Source organism: Parasteatoda tepidariorum, chromosome 6 (assembly GCF_043381705.1).
Source record: "Parasteatoda tepidariorum isolate YZ-2023 chromosome 6, CAS_Ptep_4.0, whole genome shotgun sequence".
Lineage (NCBI taxonomy): Eukaryota > Metazoa > Arthropoda > Arachnida > Araneae > Theridiidae > Parasteatoda > Parasteatoda tepidariorum.
The window spans coordinates 57,640,102-57,659,332 of record NC_092209.1 but is presented as its reverse complement, the minus strand read 5'-3'; the positions used below and the strand labels follow the sequence as shown (position 1 = coordinate 57,659,332).

Genomic DNA, 19,231 nt, shown 5'->3' with positions numbered 1-19,231 from the left:
TTGTTACAAATTCTATAGTTGCAAGTTTGATTATCAGCTATTCGATTAAAAAGTTACTAAAATAAGATTTATTTTAAATATTAAAACAATAATAATGATTTTGCATCTTCAGTAATGATTTATTTTTACATCATTTATATAAAAGTATTTAATAACATATGGCAGTTATTAATCTTTTTAAGTGTAATAAAAATAGGAAAATGGAAAGAGGTAAATGGTTGAGGAAGCCGTAACAATAACTCAAAAAATGAATGAATAAATAAAATAACCCTTTAATTACTTAGCCTACTCATTTTATATTTATACATATATTTTTGTATATTTTAAAGGATTAATAAAACTGCTTTTTAATGGAACAAACTGATCCAATGGTTTGATGCGAATAGTGTCAAAAAAACAAAAAATTTCGCATGAAAGACGGGACTTGGCATTGAAGAACATTTGAGAAATAAAATCAATAGCACTAAATCTAGTAGTTGGCGGAATTTCTTCGTTTCCCATTTAGCCTGCAACTTTTAGTTTTTACATAAAATTTCCGTATAATTATAACATACATAATTATGACATAAATAACACATATAATTTTCTTTTCCAAAATATATTTTCTTCTCTCCTACATATAATTTTCTTCTCTCTTTTGCAACACAATCTTGCAACTTCTTCGGAAAATTTAATTGCAATACCATTTCAACACAATTTTTTTCTTCCTTTCTACGCAAGTGAAATTTTGTTTTTAAAAAACTGTGAATTAAAATTCAGTTTCTTTATCTTGGAAGCCTTTAGACTATTTTTAGTAATATTTAAATGTAAACTGCATCAAGAATGAAGGAATTATATTATAAAACATTTGAATCTAATCACATTTACTTTTGTCACATAGTTTCAAATCGAATCATAAGTCGTCCTTCTAATTTAAAATTACCAATAGGGTGCTTCGTACATGGAAATTTTTCAAATAATAAGGGTGCCAAGAAGAAAGTTTTAAGAATTTCCGATCTGCTCCATCCTTGAAAAATGTTTTACTATTCTTTTAATTAAAAAGTGTTATCTGAGTGCAATTAATTTACACTACTCTGATATCATTTATTCTTTTTCACACCCTTCCAATGAGACATTTACGTTTCTATTGAAGAAAAAAAGATTTGAGGAAACATTTTACTTTACCACTGGAAGAAAATAACTTTTTAATAAGAACTACCGTCTAACAAAGACAAACAGAAGGTTTGATCTTTTAGTCACCATCTGGCAACAAAAGATGATATTCTCCAGATGGAAATAATATTTGGAGACTTCAAAAAAAGATTTTGTTTGAAACGAAAACAAATTGCATTTTTATTCTATGGAATTATTTGCCATGTTTTCTTCCTTTTGTTCAATTTTTTTTTTTAATTTCTATCTCAAGAAAATAATTTTTTTCATACTATTTAAGTTTTTTTTCTTCTTCTCCCTTTCTTTCTTTCTATATTTTATTTTGAACTATGTTATTATAACTTAAACTCACCTACGTCAACTAAAATATCTTCCGTTTAAAATAATGGATTTTTTGTTCTATCATATAAAAAAATAATAACAATAATCATGTCTGAAGAGGAGAAGGTAACATATCATGCTAGATTATATTTACGGACTAGTTAATATGTGTTCGGCTGACCACCTAACCGAAACATCTGCTCCTGCACCCCGAATCCCAAGGTCAAGAAAACTGAGATTGGCACTGTAGGCCTTGGCTCTCTATGGGCTGTCGCGCCACTGAGTTTAGTTTAGTTAATATGTAATGTAAGCTATAGAAGTTTTAGACAGCAGTTCTTAATGTTATGGAAGTACTATATTTTGGTGAAGAATATGTTAAGTAATTGAGATATCAGTGACGTTTATGTCAAGCGATTGCTGTTAAATGTTAATAATCACACATTTTCAGGCACCAACATTATATCAGGTAAAATTAAAATTATATAACTATCTAATTGATGACGTTTTGTTGTTATCATATCAACTGCATGATAGTAAGTAACATTTTGTTCACTTTGAACAATAAATAACTTCAATTGATAACTATTACTGTTTAATAAATTCTAAGCATACTATTGTATGCTTGCAATGCTTTCACCTATGCAATTGTATTTTATTTCATTTTATTGACGGTGTTAAACAGCAGACCTACTTTCGTGTTTACAGATATCAATGTTCAACTTGTAGCTTTGCATTATTTTCCTTTATCTTGAAGACAAGGGAATTCTTGGTTCAAGCACTGGGACAAAAAGAAAGCCTTTGTGGGGGGGGGGACTTTTTTTATCTAGCTTATTTATATTTGTGTTACATGGAGAGGAAAACCACTAAGAACTGCCACAATTAGCCCGATGACAAGAGAATTCTAGCCCATGATCGGCCTGCCAATGAGGAAATTAAACGTCTGTGCTGTGAACGATACGAGCAGGAAGCAGAATTCGAAATAACCAGCCACCGTTGCAATTTTAACCTTGATCACCTCATTCGGTGACAAGCGGTCTATCTCTTGAGACATTGCTGTTCATGTTCCCGTATTTGTCTATACTAAGATTTGTAACAACGCATGGATTTATAGCAAGGGTCAGTTATTAAATGATACCACACTTTTTTTTTCCTCATTAAAATGCTTCTGTTCTTTCCTTTGTCACAAGATGTCACGTGTCTAGTTATAATACATAAACATAAACTAGCAACACAAAAACAGAACACTTATGACAAATCATATTTCATATTTTGTTTTTAAATTGTTTTCAAAAAGTTAATGTGAACAATGGCCTTATTTGAATATTGATAAATTTCATTAAAAAAATTGGAATTACCCATACTTTCATGTTTATACAAGTCATGTTATATAGATTATTATTATACCAGTATGCCTCCAGCTATTTCTGCTCCTAAACTAATTGCGCAACTAATCCGATAATATAGAGGAAAAAAACATTTCTATACACTTGCATTTATATACACTTTAAGGTTCTGTATTTGAAAATTAACAAAGATGGAGTTTGCTTATTATTCAAATAAAGCTTTCAGTTATACTTTTCTAATCTTGTTTGGAAATGGAGTTAGGTTAGATTTACATATTAACATCTTGGAAACTATAATCAAAATCAAACATGAAGCACATTTTGATGTAACTGGAGATAGATAAAATTAAAATATTAACATATTGAAAATAATGAGTAAAATCAATTATGTAGCACATTTTTATGTTGATCATTTTACCTATACCAATATTTAATTAAAAGTAAAATATGAAATTACAGTCATCAGGCCTTATCACTTACCAGTCCTCTGGGTCACAATCTCGAAAACCTTTAGCGAAGGGATTGCTAGCGATTTTCAATTGTGTTATCTGTAATAAAATCATGAAATTAGTACTCTTCAACTTTTATATCATAATTACTGTGAGACAGAAAAATGTAAGTATTTTTTTTTTAACTTCATTTAGTAAATTACGTGATATTTCAATAAATGTTGATGGATGGAATACTGAAAATTTCAATATTCAGGCTTTGTTTTCATGGTTAATGACGATGAAAAACGACGACTTCTGACGACGATGAAGTCCTCTGTCCAAAAAACTTTATTGTGTTGACAAAATCACTTAGGACATCAACATCCTACGAAATTCGTATGGAATACGAGTGGAATTCGTACGGAATTAAATTTTACACAAAAAGTTTTTAATTAATTTTCACTATTTTAATTAGTATTTTATTATTTTATTAATTAATTTTTAATTAATTTTACTATTTTAATTTTTAATTAATTTTTACACAAAAAGTATTCCATACGAAATTTGTATGAAATATTTATTGTGAAAAAAACAGCTTGTACTGTAGGAAAGCTACAAGATTAAATGCTAAAAAGCTCTTCATCAAACGGGGAGTTAGGTAGATTATTTCTGAAGTCATGCATTATTATATAATAGGGCTAGATTCTTTTCTGGTCTTTTTTTCAGGTGCTTTTTTTCCGACGCTTTCCTCGGGTGCTTTTTTTCCAGTGATTTGTATTTATAGCACAGACATACACACTCAATAAAACATGCATAGCTGTTTAATTAATTATCTAAAACACAACAACCAGGGGTTGGAGTAATTCTATTTCGTAAGCTATCTCGAAACATTTCTTTTTATTTTATCACTGATATGTTGAGCATAAATATAATAGAAAAGGACGACACTGAACACATTCCTTTCGAGCATATCAAGGTGTATGATTTATTACGAAGCTGTAGCACTATTAAATGGCTCTTTAACTTGGCAGGGTGGTAAACCATATCCCATTAATACACTGATGGAAGGTTCAGAATGCGATAACCACCCAGAAAGCGATATATCCTATCCAAATGCGAGAACATAAACAAATGTGACTCACGCGATGGTATAAACAAAGTGTGCAGCACCCTGTGCTCTGGTATTTGCCAAGACGACCCTTCCAAATCTCCGGAGAGAGACCCAAAAGAAGGCCCTGCGTAACTGATTTATTGGATGGGATGGAAGAAAAAAGGGATCGTGATGTGGGGAAGAGTTTGAAGTGGAAGGTGTCAAATATCACGGATAGCATTCCATACACAAAAGTTTCAAACTCAACGCATAGGGTGGTCTTCTACAGTGTCCTGTCAGTGTCACTTTGATACTTTCTGCTTTTTTCTCCATTCCCTCGTCCCTCGTTGTTTTTTTGTGGGAGTGACTCGTTTTTCTTCAGTAACCATTATTTTGTTATTTTTTTTAAGGACTGTTCGCTCATCCGTTTTGTATTGAGTAATATTTTCTTTATAAAGTATTCTCTACTTATGTGATGTGTGACTAGTTGCTTTTTGAAATACCAAATTTGTTTTTTTTGTGATTATAAATGACTACTTAATTAAACTTTTGAGTTGGGCTGGGATGTTAATGCATATTTTTGCCTTTTTTGCATAGCTAGTTTTTTTCTTTCTTTGTAGGGCTTTTGTGATTGTAGGCTTTCTTGGTCATTTTTTTAACGTTTTAGATCCCCTCCTTTTATGTGTTTTTTATGAATCTCAAATTATATTTTTTATTTTAAGCACATTTTTCTTCCTAATAAATTTTCTGCTTTGTAATTTAGAATAAATTTTGCATTAATTCTTGCCATTTCTAATATCTTACAAATGTTGTGTTGAACATAGCTTTTTAGGACATTAAAACATTTTTATAAATTGCAAAAGATTGCCTTTGGACAATCGGCAATCTTTTAATCTGGAGAAAATTTAAAAATATTTCATAATACAATGCAATTCTGATATTCTTGAAAACTAAAAATTGACAAATTTTTATTTATTTACATTTTACTTTATTCATAAATAATTTTCACAATTATTGTCATATATTTTATTAAGTTTTTAAATGCAATTTACAATTTATAATCTTTTTTTTTAATAAAAAAAAGGGTAATAAACATGTTTTTGTACATTTTAAAGGAATCTTGTACATTTTTAAAGGAATTTTTTTATTTTAAGGGCACTTTTGATATTTTTAAGGGCTTTTTTCTAGATTTTTTAAAGGCATTTTTTTAAAGAATCATTTCATCAACACGTTATCCCCGCTAATGAAAGAAAAATATCACCACTGCTACAGTCACAACGCCATGTTTGTACAGTCACGTGACACTTATGGGACGTCATTAAGACTTCTAAAGAACGGTCAATATGGGTGACAAATAGAATTTGTTTTATCAATTTCTATTCTAAGACTGAAACTTCAAATGAAAATGATTAGTAAATTGTAAATAATAAGTTGCTTTTTTAAATGAAGTAATAAAATAATAATTTACCCTATGATTTTGATAAGCGGTGACTGCTGTGAATTTTGTTTCTGCAAAAACGAATGTTTTGAAATTTTGTGTTTGACTGGCATCTTCTCCTTTTGGATTGACATATACAACATGAAACCTAGGTTGATATCGATGCATGGAATTTAAAATAATCTAAAAAATAAAAGAAATAATATTTATTAGGAAATTTTGACTTACGTTTATCAAAATTTATATAAAACTAAAGAGATTACAAAACATCGATAATACTCAAAATTAAGAAATATATATGATATCCCGAAATGGTTGAAACAATTTTTGCTTCCTATTCCAGGAGAAAATTATATAAAAAGGGAGTGAAGGCTGTAAGTCAAGCAGCTTCTATATTCTCTTAAGACAAATTTTTTTTCTCGATTTATAGTTGTTTGCAAAATTAAAACTTTTTTTCTGAATTTAAAGACTTAGACTTTTCTTAATAAGAAATAAATAATGATAGAGGAATGTTAGCCGAACCTGGTCCTTTAGTTTGCGGGTTTGTTCTTAAGCTGGATAAAATTACTAAAAGTTTTATTTGAATGAATAATTAATCCTCTAACTCCGAAAATAATTATTTTTAATGTTAAAAACTATATTGTAGATTACGCTGCATTATTAAAGCATACACTTGCATTTCAGATACATATCACTACTTTACAGTCCATAGTTTAATTTTTCAAGTTTAACCAATTGTGCACATAGCAATAATAAAAATTAGACACGTACTTATTTTGTAAAAATTAAGGTTGCATAAATATAAATGTATTTATTCTGCGCATTTTAAGCTATTTTATTTCAATCTAACAGCGTGATGTTAAACTTCTTGCACCCTGTTCCTTATTACACACTGTCTCAATTTTATAAATTCAAACTGTCTGCAGAATTCAAATAAATACTTTTTTTTATGCTGTTCAGAATTGTAATTTAAGACAATACATACCGTCATGTGGGGGCTACTTTGTGCAGGATTTCGCAGTTTTTTGAACTTTAACATGTAAAAAAACTGTGTTAATTCAAACTTTAGTAAAATTTATCGATATTATATTCATAACTGGACTCAGACGAGTGAATTTGATCAATATTGGCATTATTTGTATGTAATATTTACAAATAATAAGTCAAAACATACCTTGCACAAAGTAGCCCCCAAATGGGGCTACTTTGTGCAGCGATAGGAATTCAGTTTAATAATCATGTTTTTAGTAAAATATTGATATAAAATTGTTAAAAAAGTTAATTGTTGACATTTTTAAAGACAAAAACATCAAGATATGTAAAGATATTAGTTTGAAAATAATTTTCAGCGTTAAAAAACCATTTTTTTTGAAGAATTTTTTCTTAAAAAGAATGTTTATTTCAAAACATTTGAGTTTAAACAAAAGGAAACCATATACATTTTTAAACATTGAAATGGATGAAATTTTAAAAATAATAATTATTACATATTCATTAACATTTATAATATTGTTAAATTTGAACATAACATCCTTGAATGAACATGACAGAACTTGCTCTTCAGTTTCTGTCAAAATTACCCGATGTCCTATAAAATATATTTTTATGTGTTAAATCGTTTGATTAAGTCATTAGAAAAATCTTTGTAGAAGAAAAATAATAGTTTACCAGGAAGTTTCACGTGTTTCTTGTGAATTTTATTAGAGATAGTATTTCTGTGGATTTTGTACTTCCGAGAAGCTTCTGCAATCGACATACCACCAGCAACTGCTTGCAAACATTGTTGCAGCTTTTCTAAAGTGTAATCACGGTAGTTACTCATTCCAGGTATTTTTTTTTTATAACGTCTGACCATTTTTCTGTCGAAAAAAAAACGAATGAAACTTTGCACAAAGTAGCCCCACAGTGCATTTTTTTTCATTTTCCGTTTATTTTTTATTAATTTTCAAAAATTTTTAACGCTAACATGATATAATTGTTTATTAATACATAAATAAAAAATTTTGCACTTAAGACAATTGTTTTATCAACGTCTTTGCATTTCACAGCTAAAGTTTCCACGCACACTTTTCGACGTCCGACGTTCTCGGAAAGTTGTTGACATTGGATAAACGAAACACACTCTGAGATTGTTTTAAAATTCGAAAAAATGTTTGTAGTAATAGAGGAGACTTCTGTCTTCAAATTCCACTCATTTTTAACGTGGAAAAAACGTAATGCTGAATAACAGCACTTGAAAAGTGCCAAATTCGAATTTGCACAAAGTAGCCCCCGCTGCACAAAGTAGCCCAACATGACAGTATAGGTAATTTTTTAATGATATTACCTTTCCTTTTTAAGAAAATTCTTTTTCAATAAACTATTCTACTCGCCAATTTTAAACTCGCCAATTTAAACTGAATTCGTTTTGCCTCAGCTTTTACTAATTATATTAAAGAGTACTGAAAACCAAACTTCAAAGGCACCGTTCATACATTACGTAAGCACGTAACGGAGAAAGATGATTGTGATTGAGATTTGCATATTTTTGTTAGCAAGGGAAGAGAAGGGGTATAAGCAATGCTTACATAAGACATTAAAATTCCATTATTTTCCAAAAAAATTTTTAAAAGCAAAATTAATAATGTAACAAGAAAAGTTGCGCGTGGAAAAATTTCACATTTCAAATACGTGTTGAATTTGGGGGTGAAGAAAAATTAAAAAAATTTTTTTTTTCTTCGATGAGTTTTGAACACAAAAAGAAAACATAATAGATCCCGAAAGAATATTATAATCAAAATCTGTGAAAATGCATTAAAACTTAAATTTTATTTCATGCAAAGTTACATCTCTTATTCGAATTTAATCCTAAAATTTGACTTATACTGTAAATGTTGAAGTTTAAGCAAAAACCAGAGGGAATGTTACAACATTCCGACGAAAGCATAGGAGAGAGTTAGTGATTTGCTTACTTTTGCTGACAAGGGGGGGGGGAATCCAAGATTGCCAAAAATATGCTTACGTAATATTTGTACGATTTCCAAAGAAAATACATGGAGTATGTAAATCTAAAGTAAATATGTATGCAAAAGATGAATGATATAAGTTGAAGAAGTTACTAACATGTCCGTTGTCATCCATTTGATTATTCGTGAGCTTGAGTTTGTCAAATGAGATCACTTGTTTCATCCATTGAGTACCTTTGGCTGGTGAATCTGGGTGAAGGTGCATTCTTGGTGGCATGTTTGGATCTGCTTTCCCCGCAACGACCCAGCTAGAACTGGTGGGAAAAAATATTAAAGATTACATTTATCAGCAATATTTATCTATAATATATTACTCATTACGAGTTTGAAAATGATGCATGTATAGGCATTTTCAAGCAGGTCTTGTTCTCGTATTGGTGCACTGAAATTATGTCAGAAGATAAGAAAAAAACCGGAAAGATATGAACTTAAAGAGAAAGTTGAAGTTATGGAAGCATAGAATTTAAAGCTTCCGTCATTATCATTCTATTATTTATAATTTCATAGCCATTTGTATCGAGTTTAGATGAAAATTTTATGTTAAAACTTATCCTTAGTGGTATGTCAGTGGCTTAGTGGCTTTCCCCTCAACGACCCAGATGGAACTGGTTGGAAAAAAGTATTAAAGCTTATATTTTTCTACAATATTTATCCATAATATACGTACTAAATTGCGATAGTGAACAGTAAGTGCGTACTTTGGAAAACTCATTAAAAATAACATAATATCAAACATTAACTTTGCCGGGAGCATAGTTACACTGCAAAAAATTCCGGCCCAAATTACGGTATAAAGTACCGACTCTTTGAGTGACATCATCCGTAAAATCCATTTTACTGTATAAAAACCATTTTTACCACAAAATATTATACCGTAATTTTTTCAGTAATTATTTACGAAGAGTGATTTAGCGATTTTACGGTAATCATTACAATAAAAATTACGGTATGTCAGATTTTTTGTTCCGTATCATGTTATTGTAAAAATTACGATAAAATTAATGAACTATAACTTTTATTTTATAAAAATTAACTCTATTCTATAAAATTAATCAACTAATTTTTATCGTGACTTAATCCGGTACTTTTCATTTTGTCGCCAGCACTACATCGCTCTAAACAAAAACGAAATTACGTAGGCGATGTTGTTTTATTTAAGCCGATTTAGATTCAGATACAAAAAGCAAAAACGTCACTAAGGTGCCTCAGGGTCATAGAATCCATACTTAATTGCCTAAAGAGGGTTAACATTTTAACATAACTTACTTAACTAATGAAGGATACAAGAACAAATAATTCGAAGTAAACAACAAATAAAAATAATAATAAATACCTGTGAAATGCGTATCGATACCTCTTGTCATCTACAGGCACGAAGTCCATCATCAATATATAATCTGCCATGGGATCCATACCATACAGTTTAACTTGAAATGTTGGAAACATTCGCCTGAAAAAAGTATTAAACATTAATATTTAATCAACATTAATAATAATGTATAATTAAGAATTCGCAACTTAAAATGATAGACAATTTATTATTTAGACAGAAAAATTTATATAAATCCAAAAATTTCTCAATCGCATCATATTTTACAACATTTCGTACAAGCTGAGTACTCGTTCCTTGTACGGAGTAAAAAAATGTAAAAAATTAAAGAAATGGTATAAATTATGGCTTTTTAATCATGCACTAATCTGTAAGACACGTGAAAAACTGAGTGGAGGAAGCGGGCTAGTGACATTTTCAATGTGGCGACAATCAGAATAATAATAAGAAAAAAAGTGGTATCTGAACTTTTAACTTTAATATTTAGATATAGTTGAAAGAGAAGATAATAATTCTTTGCCTTGTTTTATTTACCTAGTTTGAAATAATCATGCAGGCAAACTGTAAACTAATGTGGATTAGTTATGTTAAAATTACACTGAAAGCAAAAACTATCCAGGTATATTAAACATACCAATATTAATGCGACAATATAATGTAATTTCTCCTATTTAATGAATGACCCGCGAAACGTCACTTACCTGCTTCATCCACTAAATAAGCTATTCAACTTCTTATATCAACATAACTATAATTTTAAAAAAAAGTTTGTTTTTTAAGTTATTATATTTTTTAAAGTTATTTGTTGCTTTTCCTGAATAAAATTCATTAATAGATTTAGCAAAACTTAGTTTCAGGTTCCCAATTCATCCTCATCATCATCAAAAAAAAAAAATAATAATAATAATAATAATAATAATAAAAATAAAAATAAAAAATAAACTAACAATACTAACTTTTCAAAAAATAAAATGACGCAATCGATAGCTGCCGACACATGATAGTCAGGATTTTCCTCAAAAAAGCAATTTTTCCGATGAAATGACACTTCAGCACAAATCCTTCTTTTACACCAATTACGTTTTAATTTACATTTGGGTTTGTAGAAAAATATTTCAAATCGTAACTATAAACAAAAATAAACACTTAATGTCGAATAGTTTCAAAAACACTAATTCCATGAAGTCGCAACAGTTGGTATTTTCATTGATTTGATCTGTGATTACCAAACATAAATAATCATTAAAAATCACGCAATGAATTCTCGATAAAAGCTCGTTTTTTTAAATTTATTTATTTATTTTTTTTAAAATTAGACATAGCTGCAAGCTAGAAAAAAATAACGTGTGTTATCTTTTAAATAATTGGATACTTGCACTTCAAGAAGAAGAAGAAGACCGCGGATACCCACACATGTGACCAGCTGATCATTCTATTTTATTTTTTAATAACCGTCGTTGAACAACCGACTCAAATTTGGGTTTACGACTACTAATGTTGAACTCCGCAGCCTTGTAATTTTGAACCCACCCAGAAGACAACGAAGTTCCTGGATCAGTACTTCCAGAAGTCTGATTTGTTATGGGAACATGATCGACTTTGTGACTCGACAAATTTCACGTGCATCAGTCACCATTTACTACACGGGGAATCTTTGGTCGGCGGGGATCTAACCCACGACCTCTTGGGCATTGGCCCAGTGCCCAACCAACCAGGCTATCCCCCCTCCAGCTGATCGTTTAAAAGTAAAATGGCTCGTTAAAGTTAAGCTAAGTTTCTCCATATACGTTAGAAAGTTAGTTAACGTGTAGTTAATGAAATACAGTGTCGTATCACAAATCGAACTTATTGAAATATAATTCTTTCTCTTCTATGCCTTTTACTTAACTTAGATCTATAATTTGCTTATATATTACATTGTAACCGAGATACATTTTTGTTTTGTGTACCTGGTAACTTTAATGTGCAATTATTTGTTTATGTTCGACATGGCTTTGATTTAAGTAAGAAACATATAGTGAAAAAATTGATATCTTTGTGAAAGAATCTTTGTGTAAGAATATGGAATGTATCATTTAAGAGAGCTGATGCTTAGGCTTGACAGGCTTGGTCTATTCAAAATAGAATGGAAAGAACAGTTGTTAACGTAAGCAAAAGCCACGTTTCAACAACCAATCAGGATCAAGATATCCATACTACGTCACTTGCAGGTATCCCATTGAAAACAGAATCGTTTGCAATTTGTTTGCAACGATGCGCAAGCGCTATGTTAATACTGAGGTTAATAAAATGTTAATATTTTCAGATCATTTTTGCTTCTTTTCATTCAAGACCGGTAGATCTTGAAAATGGGTGTCTATTTTTGAGCGCTTGGAAGATGTCGACTGTTATTTCAAATTTGTATACTTTTGAAGCGAATGAAATTTTTAATCAAGTGATAAGCTTAAATAATATTAACATTGTGTTGTTCAAAACAAGATTTGTGAGAAATTAAAATAACAATAATAAATTTATGGTGAATTTTATTGTAAAACACAAATGAAAGCATCAATTTATGTAAGCTATTTCAAGATAAACAACGTAAAGTTTAAATATGTTATTGAGATAAGGGAGGAAAAACACACTTTTAATCAACTACGTGTTGCGAAATATAAATACCGTCAAAGTAAATAATATCAAAACTTTAACAAAAATTTTTTTGAAATTTTAAATTATGTTCTTGCAAAAACACTAGTTTAATGCGTAATGAGTATATCAGACGCATTTTTTGAAACTTACTATACGTTCTTTATCAATTTATAATAGAATAACAAAAGACAGCCATATTTTCTTGAGTTATGTATCACGTTTTAATGAACTGACATAGATAGTTTACTGATAAGAAGTATTATTTATATTTCCTTTTATCTGATGATCTCATAGTTTACACAATTCTTTGTATCACTTTCTGTTTACACATTTTTAATTTGCTTAATAAGAGCAAACTATTTTACTTGTTTATGTTACATTTTTTCAGGAGAATAATGACCACAATAAGGATAAATTATAAATCTGCAATAATTAATATTTTTTGATGCCAGACCGAAAATTTTTTTTTTCCTTCAAAAATTTAAAAAAAGGATTTTGATTTAAGAATCATAAATAGAGTATTTTTTTGAATTTTTTTGAACCCTCTCTGTCTTAGAAATGGTTCTTTTTCTCATTCTTCTAAAAAAGTATTAGAGGTGAATTAGAATAAACAAAATAGGTTCTTTAAAATATTTTAAAAGCAGCATAAAAAGTAGATACTCATGTCAAACAGAAGGGAAGTAGAACCATAGATAGCCTATTAAATTAACAAAAGGGACGAACTGTTGATAGGCAAGACAATTGGGGAAGATGCAGAAATGGTCCCTCAAGTACGAACAACATAACTAGTAAGAAAAAGGAGGGAGGTCTTAATGGCTCTAATCAGATAATTATTAACTGGTGAGGAATCTGAAAAGTAAATCTATCAGAAAATTTATAAATAAAACAAAGCTACACTATATTTTATTAGTTTACATCCACGTATATGACAATATTTCGTTACTCGAAAAATCAATTCGAATATGAAGGTCACAGCTTTGAAGAATTTTTACATTAAACGAGGATTTTTGATGTGCGCAGTTTATATGCGGCTTCAATGAGAGACTGTTACTTTATTTGATTTTACTGAAATATATTCTGTTCATTTTCTTAAATTTTGCTTTATGCTTTTCAGCATTAAAAAAAGAATTCTATTAACATAAATCGTTCTAAATCCACTATTTTCACTTCGTACAAAAAAGTCGTCTGCAATGAAAGTCAGAAGATGAAACTTTATCTAAATTATTTTATCATTAAAGCGATAAACACTAGTTTCTTTTCTTTTCTCTCTTTTTTTTTAATATAACAATGGTGCAATATTTCGAAAATAAATAGGTATTGAAGAGAGCAAACCAAAATTTTCTGTTAATGCAATGATGGATTTGGTTGTTACACTCTTGAAATTTATTTAAACCTTGAAATTCTAAGGATTTCACCGTCGATCTATCATTTCTATTTAAAAAATCTTAAAGCTTTTCGTTAAAACTTTTATATTTCAGAAAATAGTAAATAATTTTTTCCATACAGAAAAAAAAAAAGAAAAATGTTTATGAAATAAATTATTTTCGATAAATCTTTTGCCTTCAAAATAATTATAGCGTGAGAACTATTTATGAGTGAAAAAAACAAAATGTAGATTGCTTTAAAAATGCAGACCTAATAAACAATTAAAATTATAGAATAAACAAAATGAAAATTAAACGAAAATAAAAATTATAGATTTTAAAAAGTACTAAAAATTTCTTCCGTAGTTTGGTTTAGAAAAACGCGATTCTGTGGTTTAAAATCGTTTGCTTCTTTTGACAATTTTTTAGAAAGCGTTGAAGCTACAAGAATTTCATTATTTAAAATATCTCTGCAGTTTTTAAAATTCTGAAAATGCAAAATTCAGGGTTTTTTGCTTTTAGAAAGATCGGTTAAATGCATAAAGTATCCTTTCATGTAAGTAAAACCGATGCGTACAGTATTCTATAAATATTTTTTTCCTTTTAAACATATGTCTGTAGTTAATTAAATTAGAAGATTATTATTTGATATTTTTTGATATTTTAGAAGTTAATTTTAACCTTTAACTTGTAATATATGCTTCGAAACTGTTATTTCGAATTATCAGAAGATTTATTTAAAGATTTAATATTAATTTTCTTTACATTAATACATAACTATTAAAATATCCAAATTTATATAAATAAATAGTAGTAGGTTTTCTTTCACTGTAATTCCTTTAAAATAATTGGAGTTAACATATTTTCTCCTTGTGGCTCTCATGCTATATTTCGACAAGTTCTTCTTAACGTGAACGTTGCGGAATGAAAACACAGTTCCCAGCGAAGTCTAAAGATCACCTAAACAGTAATAAATCAAATTCTTTTATAAGACCACAAGCTCTAATAATGTTTAATAAGCAATAGGAAAAAGAATGGCTATCCATTTTTTTCCTCTTTTATCGTCATTATATTTCTAGATTACAATCCCTTATCAAATAAACAGAAAATAGCTTATCATCCTTAGAGGTTACTTAAGGGTCAATTTTTAAGGTCTTCTGATGCTACCCAGTCTGCATAAACTGGCTGTGGCTTCCGATAAAACATTTTAAAATGCCTAAATACCGCATCCATGACTGTGGGAATACTTGTATGACCTGCACTTTGGCCTTTGGGTCCTTGACATATACCGACATTTTCATTTTATTGTATTAAGCGGACTTCTCATTTTAATAAATAAAATTAACTTGCTTTACATTTTGAAATAATGATTGAAGATTGTTGCTTAAACACAAGAAAAAATTTAAATTAAATTTTGCAAATTTTGCCATCAACATTGTTTTATTATAAGGAAATACAAATACAGTCGGACCTCGATTTAACGAAGTCGCTAAATCCCGATAGTAAGTTCGTTACATAGAAAATTCGCTGCATAGAAAGTCACCTTTTGAAATACTTAAACGACACAAAACAGGTTTTGAATTCATAAACAGTAGACATAACTAAAATAGCAATTAATACACATTTATCTTGCAAAGTAGTATCTACTATTTATTTTACATAAAAATCTTGACCATGAAGGAAATCTGCATGGAAAGCAGGAATGGAGCAAAACATTATCCAGTGTTACACTATCATGCTACATACATTTTAAACTAAAGGAAGCTAAATTTATGTGTAAAATTATATCTGCATTTATTATAAAAGTAATATTAAACATGCATCACCACATGCGTTCTTAAGTTTAATGGCTGCTGATAAAATCCGTTAATTTTGTTTGAGTTTTTCGTTTGAAATGAAAAAAAGGAAAGGGATTTTACGGCTTTCTCTAAAAGCAAAGTGGCTTCAAAAATCAATTCAAGGGCATTTCCCCCATAAAATGCGTTAACAAGTTTAAAATGTTCTGAAATTTTGCGGAAATAGGGAAAGTGGATCTCAACGAAAAGTTCGTTAAATAGAAAGTTCACTTCGCTATTTGGAAGTTATTTTACGAAGAAAGTTCCAAAATGCTCTTGGCTTCTCGAAAAAATTCACAAAATAGAGAAATTCGTAAATGGGAAGTTCGTTAAATAGAAGTTCGACTACCACTTGAGCATATTTTTGAACCTTCCCTTCCTTTGGGAGCATAAAAGCAAACTAACCTACCCCTTCAAGCAATATTTTCGAAACAAAAAACAATTCTGGTGAATATTTACCAATTTACATAAATTAATGAAATTTACATTGATAAGTTTAAATTGCTTCGAGCCAATTTGAAATGAAGCTTGGTTAATTGATTGCAAACTGATTCAATGCAGATAAAAGTAAATAGTGAGGTTCACATAAAAAGGCAGAGAAAAAAAATGTATCTTACAATTGAGAAAAAAGGTGAAAGAAAAAAGTTAGAATTACTAGAATATGGTTAAATTTAACGTGTTACTGGCTCAATGGAAACACCAAAAATCTCGATAATTTTTAACAAACTCTTTGGTAATGATTTTCGTAGTATATAATTTTATTATAAGTGATAAAATTTGGTAAATGTGGTAATTTTATCATGATACCCTAGATCAGGGACGGCGAACCAATGGCACGCGTGCCATTTATGGCACGCTACACAATATTTTGGGCACGCCACCGATCACAATTGTTATTACACAAATGTCACACACTATGAAGCTTTGTAACAATTAAATTAAAATTCACAAAAAAAAACAAAATAATAAACAGTTATTAATAAAAAAAATTAACAATTAATGCTAAAAAAACAATTAATAACCATAAAAAACAAGCTAACAATAAATAACTAGCAAAAAAATCAACAGTCCTGCTTAAACTAATATCTTACAACCTATAAGTTATTTGTCATTTAATCTGCAATAACAGAAGTCCCACTGATGCTACTTTAAGTTGAATTACGCGTATAACTGAGACATTGCAAAATGTATTTTCTTTTCAATGTAAATAAAGAGTTTTAAGTTGATAGTATTTAGTATTATTATTTTCCCAATAATCATGAAGTCAAAATTATTTGACGGCACGTCTGTGATTTCATTAAACAATTTTTTAGAAAAAATGGCACGTTGGTGTATTAAGGTTCGCCACCCCTGCCCTAGATCATGGCAAAAAAACAATTTTTTCGGTTAAAGTTGCTTTTCAGCTCTGTATTTTTTATTCAATGTGTGGCAATAAGAACTGTAATTAGGAAAAAAAAAACAGAATTTCCAGTTAACAGTTACCATACGAACAGAAAAACTGCCAACAGAATGGTTTAAACACCGTACATTTTGGTTTTATGAACCAGAATTACGATTTTTTTTTTTTACCAGAATTTTTCTCCATGTAGAAAGTAAGGCACTGTATTTCATGTTAAAGCTTTTTATTTGTATTCCTGGAAAACTTAAAAATCAATCAAATTGATGAAATTGAATATTTTTAGAGCATTTTAAATATCTCATGAATTTTTTAAGTATAATTCTAACAGTTTTTTCTTTTTTTTTTTAACAAAACAATTGCGTTTCAGGTTTAGGAACACGGAAAATTATGCCCCCCGTTGATGCACAGTGAATAAGATTGGTTGATAACTACTCGATAAAAACTGTTATGTAATATTTTTTCGAATTTGGTGCTGAACAAAACCAAAAAATTGTACGAGGAAAACTTTATTTCTAGTAAACATCAAATTGAGCTTTCATATATATACTTAAATCTGTTAAATCTAAATCTGTTAAATATTAAATCTCTAAACACCAATAGCATATAATTCTTACCCCAAATTCACATACGTGCATACCATTCGTTGTTTATTTTCACTTCTAATAACAAAAAATTTGAACGTACTTTGGATGTCGTACGTAAATTGTTTACAATCGATAATGAAATGGTGTTAGTTTGTTGTTGCTTTCAGCTACAGAAATTTCTTAAATAAATTTATAAACTATCTTTTTAGTTGCGTAATAAGGATATTTATATTTTAATTTTTAAATATCTCTCAACTGTACTGAATAATTTCGTAACATTTAATTTCTATCCGCTTCTCATTAACGTAATTCGAGTTCATCGTAATATTCTTCCTGTGCTAGGCGTATATTTGATTAACAATCCAATTTTATTTTAAGAACTTGTGTGTATACATTTCAAATAAACTTTTCTTACGTTAAATTGTACAGTGAAATGTAACTTTACTGGCTCTTATGTGTATCATATCTCATTGCTATTATAAATTTTAAAGTTATCGTACACCAAAAATGGGGTCTACTATTTTGTACCAAAAGCAGTGATAATGAAAATTCCCAGTGCTTCCCTACACCAAACACTATGGAATTTTCTGCTATGTTTTGCTGCATCACTTTGGTGCGAATTAATTTTTTTTACAGTGTACCCATCATCTGTTTTCTGATATAAATTGCGATATGCGCCAGTATTGTCATCGGATTATCAATAAGGATAAATCACAGACCATAGCACAGTGGGCAAGCATTCAAGGTTTCGTGGCCAAAATTAGTATTTCGATCAAATTTGTTTCAAAATTTGTATTTAGGGGTTTTCATGTGCAGGTAAATTGAATTCATAGTTGAAATTTTGAAATACACTAAAAATCCCCCCCCCAAAAAAAAAAACAATGGCGAGCAAAAATAAAAAAATAATATAGTACGTTTGAATAATTAAATATAGCAATGAAAATATAATAATTTTCGTAATTTTACATTAAAAATAAAAGGCAAATTATATTTCCGAAGTAATATTACAAAATAATGTGAAATAATTACAAAATAATGCGAAAACAGGAAAAAAAAACATTATTTTTGCTTTTCGGTTTATTTAGTCCACCTTTGCAATAATGGGGCAGGTTTTTTCGAAAGAAGAAACATCAAAGAAGACAACAAAAAAAAGTTCAGCTAATTACCTTGTGGAGTTTTTTGGAACTAATTTCGAAAGTCATTCAAACATTGTAAAATGTCAAATGATAAGATATAAACTATAAGTTTGTCAAGAGTATTAACTAATACAAAAAATTGTAAAATTGTACAATTATTTAGCACTAATTACTCTGA

The 19,231-nt window shown here is 29.2% G+C and overlaps 1 protein-coding gene across 1 annotated transcript in view; it reads right to left on the bottom strand.

Moving 5' to 3' along the window:
* LOC107451986 (T-box transcription factor TBX10-like) overlaps positions 1-19,231 on the bottom strand; it is a 70,874-nt gene that overhangs the window by 11,963 nt on the left and 39,680 nt on the right. The window contains exons 3-6 of the mRNA NM_001323828.1: positions 10,111-10,227; positions 8,875-9,031; positions 5,803-5,955; positions 3,294-3,361 (exon numbers count right to left, since the gene is read on the bottom strand). Coding sequence (NP_001310757.1) covers positions 3,294-3,361; positions 5,803-5,955; positions 8,875-9,031; positions 10,111-10,227 — 495 coding nt within the window. The remainder of the gene's footprint in view (positions 1-3,293; positions 3,362-5,802; positions 5,956-8,874; positions 9,032-10,110; positions 10,228-19,231) is intronic.